Genomic DNA, 19,766 nt, shown 5'->3' with positions numbered 1-19,766 from the left:
CAGCTACATTCCGTTTTCCGATGTCTGGCCTTGAAGCCGCGTCTCTCAGGAAGGCACGGTGTAGAGTTTCGTTTTCCCCCTTCCCATCCAGATCTCCCCAGAGTTCGTGGCAGACTGGCACTGAACAGTGGCAGCTCTGACAGTGTGTGTGTGTGTGTGTGTGTTTGTGTGTGTGTGTCTCCAACCCACCCACCCAGCCTTCATTAGGCCGTAAGCGCTTTGACTTCTGGGAATGACACCTTCCCCAACCTGTGCTGATCTTCTCCATCTTCCCTGCCACCCTCCCAAGAAAGGCGTTCCACATCCCCACTTCCTCCTCTTCCCTACTTTCCCCTGGCTCCGCCCACAGGTGCCTGGCAGCTCCGCCTCCCTTTTACCCCCAAGGCTGCTGCCCCTCTCTCATCTCACCGTGCATCACTTTGCCTTCCGGACAGAAGCACCCCTCCACACAGGACGCTGTCTCCATGGGGCAGTGCTCGGCGGGCTCCAGGCCGAAGTTCTGGCAGGTTGGCGGACAGGCGGGGCCGCAGGGGTTATACTCCATCCCGTGGTCACACTGTAGAGCTGAGCAAGTGGAAGAGAGGGTGGGTAGGAGGGCAAAGCCCCCGCGTTTTGACCTAGGCTTCACCAAATCACGAAACAGACTCATTGTCCCGGGAAAAAAACACCCTTTTTATAATGGGAGTTCTTAGCATTCACATCCAGCAAAATCCCGGCAAACAGTCTTTCACGTGTGAATTGCAACTGCAGACCTTATCAGTCCTCAGAGAGTTGCGAGGCCGGTAGCTTCAAGACGCAACGCTGAACAAGGAAAGACTTGGCAAGGAGTCTCTCGGATTAGCAAATCTTCACACTAATTAAACGAGCTAATTTTCTCCTGCAAACACCGTTCCCCTTTTGCTCCTATTTATTCCCTATGGGAGGGGCCATTCAGCGTCCACTTGTGCCTTTATTCCTGAGTTGGCCTTTGTTCCTTAGCTGTTCCCTTCTCCTGACAGCTCTGCACATGCGCACACTGAGAACAGGCTCCAGCTGTTCTTCCGCCCCAATGATCTCCAACTCTGAAGGCAGCTGATAACTGTCATACGGCTCTGGCCCCCTCTCTGCCTCCGACATAGAGGCCTCGTCAGAGCCTTCCCCAGACTCCAGGACTGGCCTATCTTCCTCCCCAACCCTCCTCACTGTCTGAGTCTGCCGCCAACTCTGCTGGCAGGCCACAACACCCCGAGCTAGATCTGGGAGAGGACTTCCCTTCAGCCCAGAAGCTCGTTCTCCCGACTTTCCGTATCCCCAACCCAAGGAAATGCCTGATTTGGTGGAATGTAGCCTCAATTCCCAGGATGGAGGGAGGGGCTGCATTCCAGAGGACAAAGAGAGAGCAAAGCTTCGATAGTTCTGGTCGGATTCGTGCTGGAGCCCACCTTCGGGGGAACTTCCATTTCATGATTATGTGCTTGGCCTCAGCCGTGCAATGCAGCTGATGCTCATGCCACGACCGAATGTCACATGCATAGCCATGTTGCAAAGTCTCAGGAATGACCGCACAATGCCAAGTGACACACTTACGGCCTGCCACATAGGCAGCATCCCTTCCTCTCGAGCATGGGAGGAAGGGGAGGAGTGGAGAACAGAAATGGGGACTTTGGGGAACGTGGGTTTGTGAACAGCCGACCAGGGATGGACCCTGCACCTGTCAAGACCAGGCTGGAAGACCTGATTTGACAGGCGGACACCTTCAGGTTATGTGTGTGTGTGTCCATGTGTGTGTCTATGACAATTTGCCGCCACCAACTCACCACCGCCAATTTGCTGCAAACAACTCGCCGCGGCAAATTCGCTGCGGGACAAGAGTGAAATTAGTATCAAGGAAATGGTGGAAGAGAATCATTAAATAAAACAGGGACAGGGGGGTGAAAAGTGAAGGTCAACAATTAGAACAATTTTTTCTCTCTGTGAAATCATGAAATCGGGTGGTTCCGTTGTCCCGCGGTGACTTATGCCGCAGCAAGTGAGCCGTGGTGAGTTGTCGCCTGCTGAGTTGGCAAGTTGGTGAATTATCCCATTCTGTTCAGGGAAATGAGAGCAAGAAGGAATTTTTTTGCATACTGGGTCATCCACTGAGTTTCTGGCCCTCCCTATACCAGTGGTGGGTTCCTACCAGTTCGGACCAGTTCGGCCGAACCGCTAGTGATTTGGCAGTCTGGGTCGCTGGAACCGGCAGCAACCCTAGCCTGCCATGCCCCCGAACTGGTTCTCCTGGCGGTGCTGTATGTGGCGCCATCTCGTTTTTTGTTTCTGCGGAAATCGTGTGCACAGTGCAGCCATGAGCAAACCGGCAGTAGCGGCTACTGGAACCCATCCCTGCCCTAGATTCCCCGTCCCACAGAGAGTCTCCTCCTTCCCAGCCTCCTCCAAAGCTTACGGCACAGTTCCTGGCTTCTCCAGCGTACGGAGACTCCTCTTTGGATGCACTCCTCGGCGTAAGTTGCAATAGCCGTGCAGAGGCATTCACAGTCCCCTCCAGAGTCACACCTGAGCAAAGAGGAGACAGAAAGGGGATCAGATCAGCAAGGAGGGTGGCAGAAAGTCCCCGCACACACCCTGCCCTGTCACCAAGGCATGCACGGAGCCATTTATTTATTGGGCAAAACACAGCACAGCGCGTAAAATTCAGGGGAACGGCCTATAATAGCAATAGCAATAGCAGTTAGACTTATATACCGCTTCATAGGGCTTTCAGCCCTCTCTAAGCGGTTTACAGAGTCAGCATATTGCCCCCAACAACAATCCGGGTCCTCATTTTACCCACCTCGGAAGGATGGAAGGCTGAGTCAACCTTTGAGCCAGTGAGATATGAACAGCCGAACTGCAGAACTGCAGTCAGCTGAAGTAGCCTGCAGTGCTGCATTTAACCACTGCACCACCTCGGCTCATAAAATGCGCATGGAAATATAAAAACCCCGAGCAGTGAATTATTTTAAAAACACCCAGTTCAAGCAAAGAGTAAAATGAAATTGTTGCACAATGTAGACTAGCCTTCTTGTGGTGCACACTGGGCAATGTGACTTTATCCTGGTTAAATAGCCTACAAATTTTGACATGGATGGCCTCTTGGTCCACGCTTTGAAACCAGCGGTCCTCTCTGTCCAAAATGTGGACTTTGCTGTCTTTAAAAAAGCAGGCCTTGTCTTTCAAATGCAGATCCACTGCTGAATCTATTCTTGATGGGTTTGTCCTTCAATGTTGTGTCATGCGTTTATGAAGTGGCTGTTTTGTTTCCCCAATGTACAGATCTGCATATGGCTCGCGTGCATATACCACATTGCTCAATTTTGGTGTTTTATCCTTGGGGTGGACAAGCTTCTGCCTCCATATATTCTTGGGTTTAAAGTGTGCACCTATGTTATGTAGGCTAAAGATCCTCCTGAGCTTTTCAAATGCCAGCTGGTGGACCTCACAAGGATCTCCCGGGGAGACGAAGAAGCACAAGTGCTGAAAATTAAAAACAACTGTTCTTTTCGGAACCCATTGCAGAATTTCTACAACACTCCAAATGTGAGGGGTTTTTTTTTGGATTGTAGCCATTGCATCAACCAACTTCATTTGGTTAGTTTATGCTGCAGATCCTTTTGCAAACTCAAAAAAAAAAGAGGTTTGTAAGTGTGTGAACATGCCCTAATTATTCCTGGTGAATATCAGAGATATGAATCCTCTGAATCTCTCCTTGAAGTTGGCAAATGTCCTACCACCCTCGCCTCTAAAGTTTCTGCTGTGAATCTAGGCCTGTTTCTGGACATTAATTATCCCTGGTTGACACTCCTTAGGGACATCTAGAATCAAGTCTCTCTGGGCCGATACAAAATGCACAATTTCTACACATGCACCAAGCCTGATGTCTCATCACATTTGGGGGTGGTGGTGCCATCCCAAACACTGGTGGCATTGCACTCAATGGGAGAAGAACTTGATGTGGTGGTCTCTGAGCACAAATGGGAAAGTAGTTTCCCTCCTGGCCAGCTGGCAAGGATGGCACATCGCCTCTTGCCTACCAAGCTGAATGACCAGGTTCAACAGCGTTGGCAGGTAGGTTGAAGGATCCGTTTGGGTGGTGCACATTTTTCTCCTTCCTACCCAACAGGTTCTCCTTCAACCTGTTCTTCTTAGTGGGAGAGCTCTAACAAGGGTCCCTATCTTCCCACCCCTGCCCCCTCTCCAGCTGACCCTCACTCACCCGCAGGCATCAAAAACACACCACTCGTAGAACTGTTGGCAGGGCAGCTCCTCACGGCAACGGGCAAAGAGATCTTGAAGGAGGATCCCACAGCGCTTCCGAGCCCACGTCGCACGGTGAGAATTCACCTGGGGGCGAGAGATGTGGAGTCATGGGAATGCCCATATCTCATTTTCCAATTTGTGACCACCAAGGGTCCCTCCAGACACCCAGAATGCACGCTCATCCAATCCTACCAGAGAGTGAGTTTCCCCCCCATCGGCGTAATCACAGGTCGTACCGTGCAGGGATGTTCAAAGTCCTCGGCGTTGACTTCGGGACACAGAAGGCTGATGCGCCAGGAGTTGCCGAAAAGGTCAGCCGTGGGTTCCACAATGCCTTGTTGACTGGAGAAGTCATTCTCTGCGTCGCCGTCAAAATTCCCACAGAGGCCTGCCACTCGGCCTTGGTACTTGGCTTCCAGTTTGATGTAGACACGAGTGCCTGGGGTGGCAGGGATAGGATGAGGGGCTGAGGCCCAGTGTCCCATTCCAGTGAGCAGCTCACTTGATTTTAGGATACTGGTTTGGAATTAGGATCCCGAGATGAGCTACGGCAGCGTCAATTTTTCCCCCAAGAACTATCAAATGTCAGCTATTAATGAGGTCCAATAAGACCTTCACAACATGAGAGGTGAGCGTCTAAACTGACTTGGATGTTCACCTATATTCTGCTTTGCTCACAACGTGACAAAGAATGCAGGGGGGGGGGATTGGAATGCAAGGATGGGGGGGAACTTCCAGGCATCGTTGGCTCTCCTCAAGGAGACCCAGAGCAGATGCCACAGCGTGATCGGCTGGTTCCCAAAACAAAGTGAACAGAAGTGATTGGAGGACATAAGGGATTGTGGGTGGCCCATGGGGAAAGGGGAAATGAACTGTGCATGGGAAACTCCAAGCAGGTTTTGCTTCTTCCACGCCAATGTGGATTTATTCAGTAAAATTTATACTCTTGGTAAAATAATGTCCCAGTAGTTTTTTCTGAATTTGCCAACTGGACAATTGATGTTCGACACACAACAGCAAGAAGAGGGTCTGCGGAAACTTCTGGGGGAAAGTGACAGTTGTGTCTGCTGGAGGATGGACACAACATGGACACCCTGGTTTGACTGGCTCAACTCTTCAACTGGTCCAGTGACAGCCTTCAAGTCCATGATGCATACCAAGCTGATAGCTTGAACAGTCCTGGTAGGCCTCATGTGTGCTGCAAGCAGTGTGGATGTTGTGGGCAAACCTAAGTAGCATGTGTTGTATGTTGAAGGAATGTAATGGTGGCAATCTTGAGATGTTCCTCGGGAGCTGGGGAGACCTCCAGAAGAAACGATTTAGGAGGGCCAAAAGTTTAGCATGTGGGACTCATATCTGGCTGGACATGAAAAACAGGGCCGCTCGGCCACACCTCACCTCCATCCCAGAGGACCGTCAACCCCATCTGAGTGAGAAGCACCAGAAAAAGTCCAGCTCTCTCCAAGGTCAGCCCGTTTCCACTGTAGGTCTTGGGTGGCCGCACTGAGACGCCGTTCACTGTCACGTCCTTTCCTAGCACAAGGATCAGAGGGTCAGAAAGAGCGCAAAGCTACTGGGGTACGATGGTCTCCTTATGCGCCCACACCCATCTTACCGCGGAGTAGGTGAACTGTCATGCTGCCCATCAGCACTACCACAGATTTGGTGCAGGTAGTGCCGCTGGTGCCGCAGGGTACATTCTCAGCAGTGACAGTGAAGGCGCCGCTGTTTTCACGGACCAGGACATACTCGCAGTCCCCCAGGAATGTGTACACCCGCCCGTCAAAGGTGATGTAGTGCGGATCTCCAGTGGCTACGCAGGTTGCCGCACAGTGGTGGCGGCTGCATTCCCAGTGCTGCTTTCTGCAAATGCTGGGGAGGGAGAGAGAGAGGATTGTGAGCCCACAGCACTCCTGCTCTGGGGGTGGGCATCCCTTCCGGCCTCTCCCACAGGCGTGTCCTCACCAAGTGTTGCAATCCCTGGCGATGGTCTCGTTGGGCTGGTAGAGGTGGCCGTTGTGGTGACAGGGGCATTCCTCTGGGGACACGCAGTGCTCATTCTGCAAGAGGAGAGAAGGGGCGACATGGAGAGGCTGCCCTCGTCATCTCGAAGAGACCCTACTTGGCTAAGGGAGAGGCTCCTACCGCAGGAAAGCAAGCCAGGCTCATCTGGCACGAACGCAAAGACATGACAAGGGACAGCTCAGCTGGTTAAATGCCAAGGTGGCGCAGTGGTTAAATGCAGCACTGCAGGCTACTGCTAGATCAGCAGGTCAGCGGTTCAAATCTCACCGGCTCAGGGTTGACTCAGCCTTCCATCCTTCCGAGGTGGGTAAAATGAGGACCCAGATTGTTGGGGGCAATATGCTGACTCTCTGTAAACCGCTTAGAGAGGCCTGAAAAGGCCTATGAAGCGGTATATAAGTCTACTGCTATTGCTATAAGTCTACTGCTATTGGTTCCAAAGTGCCATGAAGTTTGGATGAATCTTAGCTAATGCTTCCATGCAGTGTGCAAAGAGGAGCAGTGCCAAGGAGTGCCGCTGCTTCTCTTTGGAAAGATTGATAAGAGTCCTTTCCTTCGTGTGGCTACTTGTGACTGTGTTCAAGCATGCATCGAGAAAACAAGGCACCTCTTCTGGAGTGCTACAGGGAAGGGGTGGGTTCCTGCCACCATTACTACTGGTTCGGCGCCCAAAAAACTTTGTGTATGCCAAATGCCTGTTTCACGTGGGTGCACATTTGCACTTCAAATGGCCTGCGCATGCACACAACGTTTAAAGGGGGGGATTACATTTTTTTCCAATGAAGATTGTTCTGCGCATGTGCAGAAGAGAAAATCAAGATGACATAGCCAAGGATACAACCGATATGGTCACGTGTCCGCCAGAGGTAGCCAAGGTGGCGCAGTGGTTAGGGTGCAGTACTGCAGGCCACTTCAGCTGTCTGCTATCTGCAGTTCGGCGGTTCAAATCTCACCGGCTCAAGGTTGACTCAGCCTTCCATCCTTCCGAGGTGGGTAAAATGAGGACGCAGACTGTGGGGGCGATTTGCGGACTCAATTTGCTAAAAAATCTGTAAACCGCTTAGAGAGGGCTGAAAGCCCTATGAAGCGGTATATAAGTCTAACTGCTATTGCTGTTGCTGTTGCTATTGCTATTGCTATTGCTATTGCTATTGCTATCTATCTATCTATCTATCTATCTATCTATCTATCTATCTATCGGATTGTTGGGGGCAATATGCTGACTCTGTAAACCGCTTAGAGAGGGCTGAAATCCCTATGAAGCGGTATATAAGTCTAACTGCTATTGCTATTGCTATTGCTATTGCTATTGCTATTGCTATTGCTATTGCTATCTATCTATCTATCTATCTATCTATCTATCTATCTATCTATCTATCTATCTATCGGATTGTTGGGGGCAATATGCTGACTCTGTAAACCGCTTAGAGAGGGCTGAAATCCCTATGAAGCGGTATATAAGTCTAACTGCTATTGCTATTGCTATTGCTATTGCTATTGCTATTGCTATTGCTATTGCTATTGCTATTGCTATCTATCTATCTATCTATCTATCTATCTATCTATCTATCTATCTATCTATCTATCTATCGGATTGTTGGGGGCAATATGCTGACTCTGTAAACCGCTTAGAGAGGGCTGAAAGCCCTATGAAGCGGTATATAAGTCTAACTGCTATTGCTACCTATATGGCCAGAACGGACCGGATCAGTAGGAACCCACCTCTGGTACAGGGTAATCATCAACCTGCCACCACAACTGAGTCCAAAACGTTTTCTGCTAAAGTGGTTGTGTGGGTGGTGAAGCAACCCACAAACGCCGGCTGGCAGACCAATGCCACGATCCCAAATCCTTAAACTCTACCCACACCGACACTAAGCAGCACCAGCCATTCACCTCCCAACATTCCTGACGTGATGCAACCTCCTTGTTTTTTGTACTCCCCCTTTCCCTATTTGGTTTGTTAGCTGCACTGAGTCCCCTCGGGGAATAGGGCGGCATACAAGTTCAATAAAATCTTAAATCTTAAATCTCCTTATCACAAGACCCATCACAAGGCTCACGGATGACTGACCCTGCACAAGACCCTCACTTGACACACCAACACCTGAAGTCCTTATTAACAGAAGAACGCTGACATCCCTGAAACTTAACAAAATGTAATGAAATGTTCGGAAATCAACCCTCAAGCTCAGAGACCGAACTTTCACCCTCATCCTGCACCCAAGCTGCAGATATTTACCACAAAATCTATCAGCACACATTGACCTACAACCTGGTTATGAACCACACTGTCAACTTGTAAAGCATTTCCATTTCTGTTATCAAGCTGACATTGGAGGAAAGGGGGGAGAGAATTCCACGCATACCTTTGGCTGGAGTCGGATCTGAGATTACTACAGCAGGCTGTGAGGCGCAAAATTTTACAACCTGCTGCAGTACTTTGTGGGTGAATATGATTTATGACAGACTGAGGGGAGGGGAGAAACGAGGGTAAGGTTCAGCCATAATTAAACTGAAATTAGATCTGATTCCATGCAGGTATTGCCGAGATGTTGCTCCTAATAAATGACTGGATTTCTTTTGAAACTTGGCTTGAGGCCTGTAAGTTAATTAGGGCATCTTTCGGGAAACCTGACACAAACAATCAACCAGAGACAGCATCGAACCTCAACCAACCTACGCAAGTCTCCCACTACCAGCAGTTCACCTCTCAATGACACTCACCAGATGTAATTTTCCCATCACAAAACTCTCACTGATGACTCTCACCTGATCCATCACAAGACCCTCACTCGCCACACCCATACCTGAAGCCCTTGTAAACAGCAGAACACCGACAACATGCTGCCAATTACCTCCCAAAGACCCGTTAGATCACACAGGGTCGGCCTCCTCCGGGTTCCATCCACCAGCCAATGCCACCTGGCTACTACCTGGGGGAGGGCCTTCTCTGTGGCAGCTCCAGCCCTTTGGAACGAACTCCCCGCAGAGATTCGGACCCTCACCTCTCTCCAGGCCTTCCGGAAAGCCGTCAAAACCTGGCTGTGCCAGCAGGCCTGGGGTTGATGAGTTTCCCTCCCCTCTCGACTTGTATGGTTGTATGATTCTTGTTTATTTTAATCACGTGTATTGTGTTTTATGTTCCCTTCTCCCCCCTTTGAGTTGTTCGCCGCCCTGAGTCCCTCCCGGAGAAGGGCGGCATACAAATAAACTAAATCTGAATCTGAATCTGCTGGAGATGTTACCTAGCCTGGTAACGAAACGTTCAGAAACTCAGCCACAAGATCGGAGACTGCAACTTCAACCCCACCCCATCCCAGACCCATAAATCTCTTTCCAACAGGACAGGTGAACACTTCATGTTCCCAAATGTTAGGGGTGACGTTTCTGGACTGCTCACCAGGAAGACAGTGCCAGGAGGGCATACACAGCCATCGGAGGCGCCGTCGCAGCTGAGATTGCTCAGGAGACTCTCGCAGGTGAGGAGGCAAGCGTTGAAGGCGTAGACCAACTCTCCAGGACAAAGCACTGCACCGGGACAGGTATCCTCTGTGCAACTCCAGGCCCCGTTCACACAAACACTGAAACACAACAATGAACAATGTAGACCAAGGGTGTCAAACTCAATTTCATTGAGGGCCACATCAGAGCTGTGGTTGACTTCAGGGGGCCGGGCAAGCATGGCTGACTGGGTGGGTGGGGACAGCTTGATGCCACTCCCCAAACTGCTGGCATGTTTCCTCTTAGCACTGGGTAAACTGGGCCAAAGCCATGGCGGTCCGATCTTTCCTCTTCGCATTGGGGTACACCAGGATGGCCCCACGGGCTACACCAGGCCCACAGGCCTTGAGTTTGGCACTCCCAATGTAGAGTCCTACTCTTTTGCCCTGCAGATGTGGGAACCCCTTGGGCTTTGGATAATCTCCCTTCCCCACCTCACCTTCTTCAAATCTGGACAAGCAATAGCAATAGCAATAGCAGTAGACTTATATACCGCTTCATAGGGCTTTAAGCCCTCTCTAAGCGGTTTACAGAGTGTCAGCATATTGCCCCCAACAATCTGGGTCCTCATTTTACCCACCTCGGAAGGATGGAAGGCTGAGTCAACCCTGAGCCGGTGAGATTTGAACCGCTGAACTGCTGATCTAGCAGTCAGCTGAAGTAGCCTGCAGTGCTGCATTTAACCACTGCGCCACCTCGGCGCCCAGCAGAGTTTGGCACCCAGGTACAGATAGTCCTCGACTCATAACAGCAGGGTAACTTTAGTGACCATCGGAAGTTACAACGGCACTGGAAGTGACTTAGAGGGGGAAAGTTTCACTTGTGGAATTTGACGCGCGAATTTCAGCTCCGGCTTTGCACTACTGGAATCCACTTGACTTCTAGGAAACGATACCTTTCTCAGGTCACGTTCATTTAGTGACCGTTGGAAGTTACAACGACACTGGGAAAAGAGACTTAGGATTGTTTTTCATGCTTATAAACATATGTCTGAATTTCTATCACATGACCATAAGGGTCACACTGGTAATGGGTTTCTATTTTTTTTAGAGCCGAGGTGGCGCAGTGGTTAGAGTGCAGCACTGTAGGCTACTTCAACTGACTGCAGTTCTGCAGTTCGGCTGTTCAAATCTCACCGGTTCAAGGTTGACTCAGCCTTCCATCCTTCCGAGGTGGGTAAAATGAGGACCCGGATTGTTGTTGGGGGCGATATGCTGACTCTGTAAACCGCTTAGAGAGGGCTGAAAGCCCTATGAAGCGGTATATAAGTCTAACTGCTATTGCTATTGCTATTACTACTGGTTCGCTCGTGCGCAGGCACAACATTTCTGTGCATGCACAGAAGCGTCTGGGCAGGTGGGCGGAGCCTCCTGCCACCGCTACTACCAGTTCGGCCGATCCGGGCCGAACCGAGCCGAACCAGGAGCAACCCACCTCTGGGTCACACACGGGGGGTCGTGTAGCATCCCTGAGATCACGTGATCGAAATTCAGATGCCTGGCAACCGATGCATATTTATGAGGGTTGCAGGGACCTGAAGTCACATGATTTCCCCGTTGCATGCTTCTGATCAGCAAGTTCACGATGACGCCAGAAGCACTTCACCACCATGTGGCAAATTTAACCACTGCGGTGATTCACTTAACAACGGGGCAAGGAAGGTCATAAAATTGGGGCAGCATTCACTTAATGAATGTCTCACTTAGCAACATAAATCTTGGCCTCTTTTGTGGTTGTATGTCGAGGACTACCTATTGTCAGGGTTCCAAGTAACACACCCACAGCAAACATCGCTCCGAGGCAGGTAGATTCCTCAAAGTTTTATTTGGATATGTCATATTGGCGCACAGGCTGGTGAAAACCGACTCTGTGTATCTCCACGGTTTTCACCTAATTGAAAGTAAAAGTTTTCCCCCTTCCCCAAACAGTCACATGATCCAATCAAGGTGTTATCCGGCTGCCTGGTAGCTTCACTCCTCCTCTCTCTGACCAGCTGTGGAAGTGTCTTGTTCTGACCGAGGCTTCCCGAGAGCAAGAAGCCAATTCCTTGTCCCGACAAAAAACCCTTTTATTAATTGACTGTGAATTCTGCTCATTCACATCCAGGAAAGTCTTTCAAGGGAGGATTTACAGTCACAGACCTTCTCTGGCTTGGAGAGCTGACAGGCCGAGATCTGGAAAACTTAGTAAGGAGACTCGGAGAGTCACGAACCAATGAAGCGAACTAACGGTCTCCTGCAAACTCCATTCCCCTTTCGCTCCTCTTTTATCTCCTCTGGGAGGGGCCATTCACCGTCTACCTGTGGCCTTACTCCCAAGTTGACCCCTGTTCTTCACCTGTTCTGTCTGGCAACTCTGTGCATGCTCACATTGGGAACAGGTTCCAGCTGTTCTTCTGCCCCAAAGCAGCTTATAACTGCATATAAATCTAATAAACCTAAACCATAAACCTATAACTGTCGGACGGCCCTGGCCCCCTCTCTGCCTCTGACACAGAGCCCTCATCCGAGCCTTCCACAGACTCCAGGACTGGCCCATGTTCTTCCACAACCTCCTCACTGTGTGAAACTGCTGCCGGCAGGCCACAACATGTCCTTGATTCCCAGGAAGAAAGTATTTTGTTTTGACTTCAAAACTCCAGCTCTCTTGATTCCCTCCTCCGGTGGCAACACTAAAGCCTCAAAATGGCCATGAACAGATCAGTTGCAGGGTTGACACCTATACTTCACAGGACATGATACATTAGGCTGAGCCTCCCCAATCTTTCACTCCCAAGCTATCTCTCTTGATGACCTCCTGGAGCACCCATGTCCATCCCTTTGGTCCTCCAGAGGCCCCTCAGCCTCCCAGCCAGTGTCCTTCAGGATTGGTCTCCGGATAACTGGAACGCTCCCCATCCACAAGAGCAGGACTGCTGGAATCGTGTGGCAGAGACATTCAATGAAATCAACCTATCCTGTGAGAGAGACTGAGACAGGTCACAGGGTGATTTCATCAAACATCTCTTGTCACTCTGTCGAATCGCGCGACGCAGACAGCATGGGGCTGTGCCGGGGGGGGGGGTGCAGCTGTATGCAAGAACACCAGCGCATGAATTGCAGCTGTAGCCCTATTAGAGAAAAGCGTTTCTCCAAGGGAGATTTCACATACGAGGTGTTCTGGTCTCTGAAATGTTTGGGATGACAAAGGGAGGAGGAGGAGGATAGAAAACTGGAGAAAGAAGAGGAGGAGGAGGAGGAGGAGGAGGAGGAGGAGGAGGAGGAGGAGGAGGAGGAGGAGGAGGAGGAGGAGGAGGAGGAGGAGGATAGAAAACAGGAGAAAGAAGAGGAGGAGGAGGAGGAGGAGGAGGAGGAGGAGAATAGAAAACAGGAGAAAGAAGAAGAGGAGGAGGAGGAGGAGGAGGATAGAAAACAGGAGAAAGAAGAGGAGGAGGAGGAGGAGGAGGAGGAGGAGGAGGAGGAGAATAGAAAACAGGAGAAAGAAGAAGAGGAGGAGGAGGAGGAGGAGGATGAGGATAGAAAACAGGAGAAAGAAGAGGAGGAGGAGGAATAGAAACCTAGAGCAAGGAGGAGGAGGAAGAGGAGGAGGAAGAGGAAAAAGAGCAAGACAAGGAGGAGGAGGGGGAGGAGGAATCTACAGCTGGAAGGACCATGAAGGTCTTCTAGTCCAATCCTCTGCCTAAGACAGAAGACTTTGTATCATCCCAGACAAATGGAGGAGGGGGGAGAAGAAGAAGGGGAATAGAAACCCAAGAAAAAGGAGGAGGAACCGTCACACAGCTATGAAGGTAGTTTCCCAGTTTCCACATGAGCTACTGACTGCCCCGTGCCAAGTCCAGAAGACAGAACGAACCGGGGGTAAAGCAGGACTACTGAGCTTCCTTCTGGCTCCGTAGTTCTCCATAGAAGTCCATCTCTGCCTTCGCACCCACACGCGTGTCTGCACCCGCCACAACTTGCTTAAAAGCTTTTCTGAACAATTATGTCTCCCCCTCCTCCTCCCTCCTCCTCCTGGGGGGTCTCCATGCAGACCGAAACGTCTGAATGGTACATGTTACAAACCCATGATGGTCCTCAGCCCCGTTTGCAACCTACCAGCTGTTGCAACTCCTCTGGATCTTGCTGCCGGGTGGGTAAGCCTTCTCCTGGTGCAGGCAAGGACACATGGCCGGCTGGACGCACTGCCCTTCATGGTCCAGCACCAGGCCTTCTGGGCAGTTGCATCCAGCCACGCAGGCAGGGTGGAGGTCCTTACAGATGCCAAATTTTTCCGTGGGGAGGTCGGTGCAGGTTCTTCCACAGGGGCTGGCACATTCTCGGTAGACCTGGCCCCCGGAGCATTGCACCGCTGTGAAGAAAGAGGGAGAGGCGTGTGGATTCCATCTTGAATATCCACTGTAGATGGGCTGCCAAGTTGGCTAGGGGTCAGGAGTGGAGTACCGAAGAGGGGTTGGTAGCACCGTGCTTGAAAAAGAGACCACCAGGAGATCCCAAGGCAATATGCTCAACTGGGAATGGGGGGAAAGCAGGGAATGTGGGGCCACAGGACGTCCATGCTGTGCCAAGAAGACTATTTAGACATGTACAGGGGGGTCTCCCACAGCTAAGAACAACTCAACCCAACTGACCCAACTCAACCCAACCCAGTCCAGGAGCGATAACTGCAAGGAGAGCAAACCCTCCCAGGTTCTCCAGACCTACTTGTGACCCTTTAAGATCTAAGACCTACTGGTGGGCGGATGGGATTTCCGCCTCCATCCCCTCAACAGCAGGTCTGTGGATCCTGCACACAAATTCCAAAGCTGCATTCTGAGGGGCTTCCAGCAATTTGGATTCAACTCCACGTGATGCCACGTTGAAGGCCACCCTTAGGCCACAAGTACTGTAATATTGATTGATGGGTTGAGTTGGGATGGATTGGCTTGGTTTAGCTTGGCTTGACTTGTGTTGTGCTGTGTTGTGTTGGGTAGGACTGTGTTGGGTTGGGTTGGGTTGGGTTGGGTTGGGTTGGATGGGTTAGGTTGGGTTGAGGGGTTGGTTTAGGTTAGATTGGATAGTGTTGTGTTGGATTGTGTAGAGCTGGGTGGGTTGGGTTGAGTTGGGTTGAGTTGAGTTGGATTGGGTGAGGGGTTGGTTTAGGTTAGGTTGGATTAGGTTGGGTTGGAGTGGGTTCAGTTGGGTTGGGTTGGGTTCGATTGATTGGTTTTGATTGGGTTGGGATGAGTTGCATTGGGTTGAGTTCAATTGGATTTATAGTCCACCCAATTCCTAATGACCCTGGGTGATCAATCAATCCTTAATTTCTCTGGGCACCATTTTGGAGCAACATATCCCTTTTCTCGGCCAAGCACTCATCAAGAGGTCAGCCTGATCATATCTGCTCCCCTTGGCTCTCCTCCTCTTCCTTATCCCCCACCACCACCACTTCCCACTCTCCATTTTCCCAGGCTGGAGGCCATCGGTGTAGATGGTGGGAACTGGACCAAAGTCCAAGCCTTGGTTAGCCTCCCACAGGTTTTCCTTTGGCACATTGACAATGTCCTCGCCCCTTCCTCCCTGATCGCAGCAACCCCCCCTCCCTCCCACGACACTTACGGCAGAAGCTCCGGTTCCTCCAGGCCATGAGGGCTCCCTCCTGAGCACACTGGTGGGCGTAGGCAGCCAGGGCACCACAAAGACAGTCGTCCTCGGCTGAACAGCTGCACACGTCCTCCAGACAAAGCTGGTAGAAAGGTTCCCGCTCCACTAGGTTGTGACAGAGCTGGCGAGAGGGGTGGGAGAAATTCAGAGGTGGTATTCAGCCAGTTCGGAATGGTTCACCCGAACTGGTAGTGGCAACCTGCGAGTTACGGTTAGGGTTAAGGGTTAAGGTTCAGGGTTAGGATTCAGGGTTCGGGGTTAAGGATTAAAGGTTTGGGTTCGGGGTTAGGGTTAGGATTTAGGCTTAGGCCCCTGCATTCGCCCCAGCTCCGAAAGTTCTATGTAGCCCAATTTTCGACAATGCGTGCATGCATGTGTGCCACACGTATGTGCTCGCATATGCGAACCAGTGGTAAACTTATGTGAATCCCACCACTGTAGAAATTGGTGACCCTTAAAGAAGCTCTATGGGACACGGTGGCTCTAACAGCATTAGATAACAGCATTAGGAAACAGTGTTCCGTGCACCTTCAACGTTTAGTCATGTCGGCCACATGACCACGGAGACGTCTCTGGCTCTTCGGCTTTGAAACAGAGATGAGCACTGCCCCCTAGAGTCAGGAATGACTAGCTCACATGTGCAAGGAGAACCTTTACCTTTAAGGAAGCTCCATGGGTGGTCCATCTGAGCTGATGGACGTGGCGAGGGAGCGTCCTGGTGGGCATGCTCCTTGACTCAAGCAGGGCCTCGACATTGCCTTGTGAAGAGGCTTCAAGACTGCACCCAAGTTAGGATCACTTTCTGTCCCTCTCTAGCCCACGGCGTCTCAGCCTCAGTGACTTTCCGGACTTCAACTCCCAACATGCTAGGTGGGGAATTCTGGGAGTTGAAGTCCACGCATTTTACAGTCGCTAAGTCGAGAAGCGCTGAGCCACAACATTTCTATGTGGATTGTGCTACTTTTCTTTGTTTTCTACAGCAGGGATCCACAACACGCCGTCTGCGGCTCGGTATCCAGCTGCGGCCCGTTCAGAATTGGGCCACTCAAATTTGTGCACGGAGCTTCATTTGCGGGAGTGGCAGGCGGGCTTCCCTGTCACTTGTATAAATGTAGCTGTGTGTGCGATCACGTTCCCCCGCTGTTGTGCAGAATTGGCCCCTCTCTCCCCCCCCCGCCACGGCCGCTGACGCTGTTGCCGGCCTGTAAAGCCAGAAAGGTTGGCAACTGTTGTTCTATAGGAGTCATCAAACTTGGCGACTTGAAGATGTTGCAAAATGGGGCAAAACTCCACATATGAACGTTCCCGCATAGAAAACTGGGGTTCAGTTTTGGTTGTATTGTGAGGACGGTCTGGAGTAGTCTGCCTAAAAGGCAGCAGAAGCCCCGCCTCCTTTGGTCATAGGCTCCTCCCAACACCACACCTGGCTAACAGCCCTCCTCTCTCACCTGGAAGGGCGGGCTGTGGATGGCTGCACAAGCCGTCTCGGCGTATTGCCGCCGTTGGGCGTACGTGCTGCAGGAGTCGAAGAGGGTGTCGGCGGTGGGGGGACAGGCATGGGGGAGTTGGAACTTGTGGGCGAAAGCAGCCACGCCAGGCTCCACGTCGCCCTCTGAGGTGGTGAACTCGTCCTGCTGGTTCCAGTTGTAGGTCCCGCAAAGGCCTCGGACCTGGAGGAAAGAGTCGGCCCAGGTTCCAATTCTGCATCAGGCACCCGGAGGCCTCCTATGAAGCCTGATGGAGCTGAGGATTGGTTCTTGTCCGGTAGCGGCTCAGGGTTCAGTTCTTATGGTGCGATATCATTTATTGCACGTGGCAAGTGAACAGGGAGAGAGGGAGGAAAGAAGGAAGGAAGGGAATGAGAGAACAAGGGAACGAGGAAAGAAGAAGAAAGGAAGGAATGAAAAGGGAAGGAAGGAAGAAAAAAGGAAGAAAAGGAAACACGGAGGGAGGGAGGAAAGAAGGGAGGAAGGGAACAAGGAAGGAAGAAGGAAGGAGGAAAGTAAAGAGGGAAGGGAAGAAGGAAGGGAAGGGGAAGGAAGGAAAGAAAAAAGGAAGGAAAGGAAGCAAGGAAGGAGAAAGGGAGAAAGGAAGGAAAACAAAGAAGGAAGGGAAGGAGGGAGGGAGGAAGGAAAATAAAGAAAGTAGGGAAAAGGGAAAGGAGAAAGAAGAAAGAAAGAAAGAAAGAAAGAAAGAAAGAAAGAAAGAAAGAAAGAAAGGAGGGAGGGAGGGAGGGAGGAAAATGAAGAAAGGAGGAAAGGATGGAGGGAGAAGAAATTGGAAAAGAAGGAAGGAAGGAAAGGAAGGAAAGAAGGAGCAAGGAAGGAAGAAAAGAGAAAGAGAGAGAATAAAGGGAAGGGAAGGGAAGGAGGGAGAGGGGGAAGACTCCAGAAAGGGAAGGATGGGACTATGCAGTCATGGCACCAGGAGGAAGAGGCACCTGCCTCACACCTTGTTGTGCCCAACCCCACTCTGGTTTTAAATCAATTCCTCCCCACACCTGGGCACCTCATCCCCAGGAGGCATGGCTGGCAGAAGCCCTCCCGAAACTCACCTTGTGGGCGAAAGTGGGCTGCAGAGTGATGTAGGCAGCAGGGAACTCCAGGCCCCAGAGCAGGTGAGCCCCAAAGGTCTGGAGGAGCAGGAAGGCAGAGGAGGCGCGGCGAATAGTCAGGTCGGCGTTGCCAAATGGGAGGGTGATGTCCTGGCCATTCACCGAGATGGCCCCTGGTGAAGAGGGGGACAGAGAGGGACAGAGCAAAAGTGACCAGGTGGCCAGCAGGGAATGAGCCCATGGAGGAGGAGGAGGAGGAGGAGGAGGAGGAGGAGGAGGAGGAGGAGGAGGAGGAGGAGGAGGAGGAGGAGGAGGAGGAGGAGGAGGAGGAGGAAGAAGAGGAGGAAGAGGTGGAGGAAGGACTGTAGGGACCTTGGTGATTTTCTTGTAGACATTTCACAACCTAGTTAGGTAACATCATCAGTGCTAGAAGGAGGCTGTTTTCATACAATTGCTCACCCTGGCACTATTGGTGGGAGTGTAGGGTTTCCCCACCCTTGATTAGATTATAGTACTGTTTTCTCCTTGATTGTTTGTCTGGTGTTAATCCCTGCTTATCTTTCCGTGGGATCCTTGGTGCTTTCTGAGTTTGGCTATTTTCTTGGAGATGTTTCATGATCCAACTAGGGAACATCATCAGCGGTAGAAGGCAGGGCGGTGTGTGGAGAGGAGGGAGACAGTGGGTGGTCTCTGTTACTCATCAAGGGTAGTCAGGAAGACCCTCAGTCCCACCTGTGAAGGAAAGCCGGACCGAGGTCTTCTGAACAGTGACGGTCACAGCCCGTAGACAGCTGACAGCTCCCTGGCTCCCGCATGGCTCGTTCTCTGCCTGGATCTGAATTTTCCCATCTACAAAATCCTGCGGGAACACAGATTGTCTTCAACTTATGGCTGGTCACTAAACGAGTCTCCAAAGCGACCCGCCAAAATGTACTTATGACCCAGATTCAAAGTACTGATGGCTGCCCGCCCCAACTCTGTGGTCACATGATCACTTTGGGGGCATTTACAACCCCCGTGGTCACATGACCAGAATTTAGTTTTGGGGTTTTTTTTGCCAGAAATCGATGTGGACAACAGGTACACTTAATGACCACTGTGTTTGCTTAATGACTGCAGCACTCGCTTTAGGACTGTAGCATTCACTTAGTGACCATCACAAAAAAATTAAAAATCAAGTTTGATCACGTGGGTGTCTCACCTTACAACCTTTGGGACATACAGCAGTCCCCGACATACGACAATTTGCTTAGTGACCATCCAAAACAAGGCACCAAAAATGGAACCCACATTGGTTGTTCACACTTACGACTGTTGTAGCATTCTCGTGGTCACGTGATCAAAATGCGGACATTTGGCAACCGACTCACACTTATGACGGTCACAATCCCCCTTTCGGGACCATCTGATGAGCAAAATCAATGGGGGACAAAGCCCCCTCCCCACCTGTCCCTCACCTGCACGAGGATATAGTGGCAGACCCCACGGAAGGAATAACGCTTCCCGTCGAAGGTCAGGTAATGAAGACGTCCATGGAGGATGCACTCCCCGGCACACCGATCCTGCGAGCAGACCCACTGACCCCCTCGGCACGTGCTGTGGGAGCAAGTGACAGGTCAGTCTGAGTCGGGAGGGGTGTTTGGGGCGAGACCCCTGCCTTTCCCGCAAGCCAAGCCAGGCGCTGACGTTTACATTGGCATAAATTCAAATGTTCAGACTGAGGGAAGTGAAGGGACGGGGGTAAAATTCATCCATAATTCAAATGAGGC

At 51.1% G+C, this 19,766-nt stretch overlaps 1 protein-coding gene across 1 annotated transcript in view; it reads right to left on the bottom strand.

The window, feature by feature from the left end:
* LOC106542393 (SCO-spondin) overlaps positions 1-19,766 on the bottom strand; it is a 128,465-nt gene that overhangs the window by 97,234 nt on the left and 11,465 nt on the right. Inside the window, exons 12-25 of the mRNA XM_087712221.1 lie at positions 19,455-19,593; positions 18,730-18,856; positions 17,998-18,170; positions 16,892-17,113; positions 15,399-15,564; positions 13,899-14,151; positions 9,704-9,884; positions 6,241-6,335; positions 5,891-6,147; positions 5,674-5,808; positions 4,512-4,714; positions 4,232-4,359; positions 2,423-2,532; positions 409-564 (exon numbers count right to left, since the gene is read on the bottom strand). Of these exons, the coding sequence (XP_087568347.1) occupies positions 409-564; positions 2,423-2,532; positions 4,232-4,359; positions 4,512-4,714; positions 5,674-5,808; positions 5,891-6,147; positions 6,241-6,335; positions 9,704-9,884; positions 13,899-14,151; positions 15,399-15,564; positions 16,892-17,113; positions 17,998-18,170; positions 18,730-18,856; positions 19,455-19,593 (2,345 nt within the window). The remainder of the gene's footprint in view (positions 1-408; positions 565-2,422; positions 2,533-4,231; positions 4,360-4,511; positions 4,715-5,673; positions 5,809-5,890; positions 6,148-6,240; positions 6,336-9,703; positions 9,885-13,898; positions 14,152-15,398; positions 15,565-16,891; positions 17,114-17,997; positions 18,171-18,729; positions 18,857-19,454; positions 19,594-19,766) is intronic.

Source organism: Thamnophis sirtalis, unplaced genomic scaffold, assembly GCF_051295495.1.
Source record: "Thamnophis sirtalis isolate CommonGarterSnake01/CBP01778 unplaced genomic scaffold, rThaSir2_p1.2 scaffold_4, whole genome shotgun sequence".
Taxonomy (NCBI): Eukaryota; Metazoa; Chordata; class Lepidosauria; order Squamata; family Natricidae; genus Thamnophis; species Thamnophis sirtalis.
The sequence above is the reverse complement of the archived record's forward strand: the minus strand, read 5'-3'. Positions and strand labels throughout refer to the sequence as shown.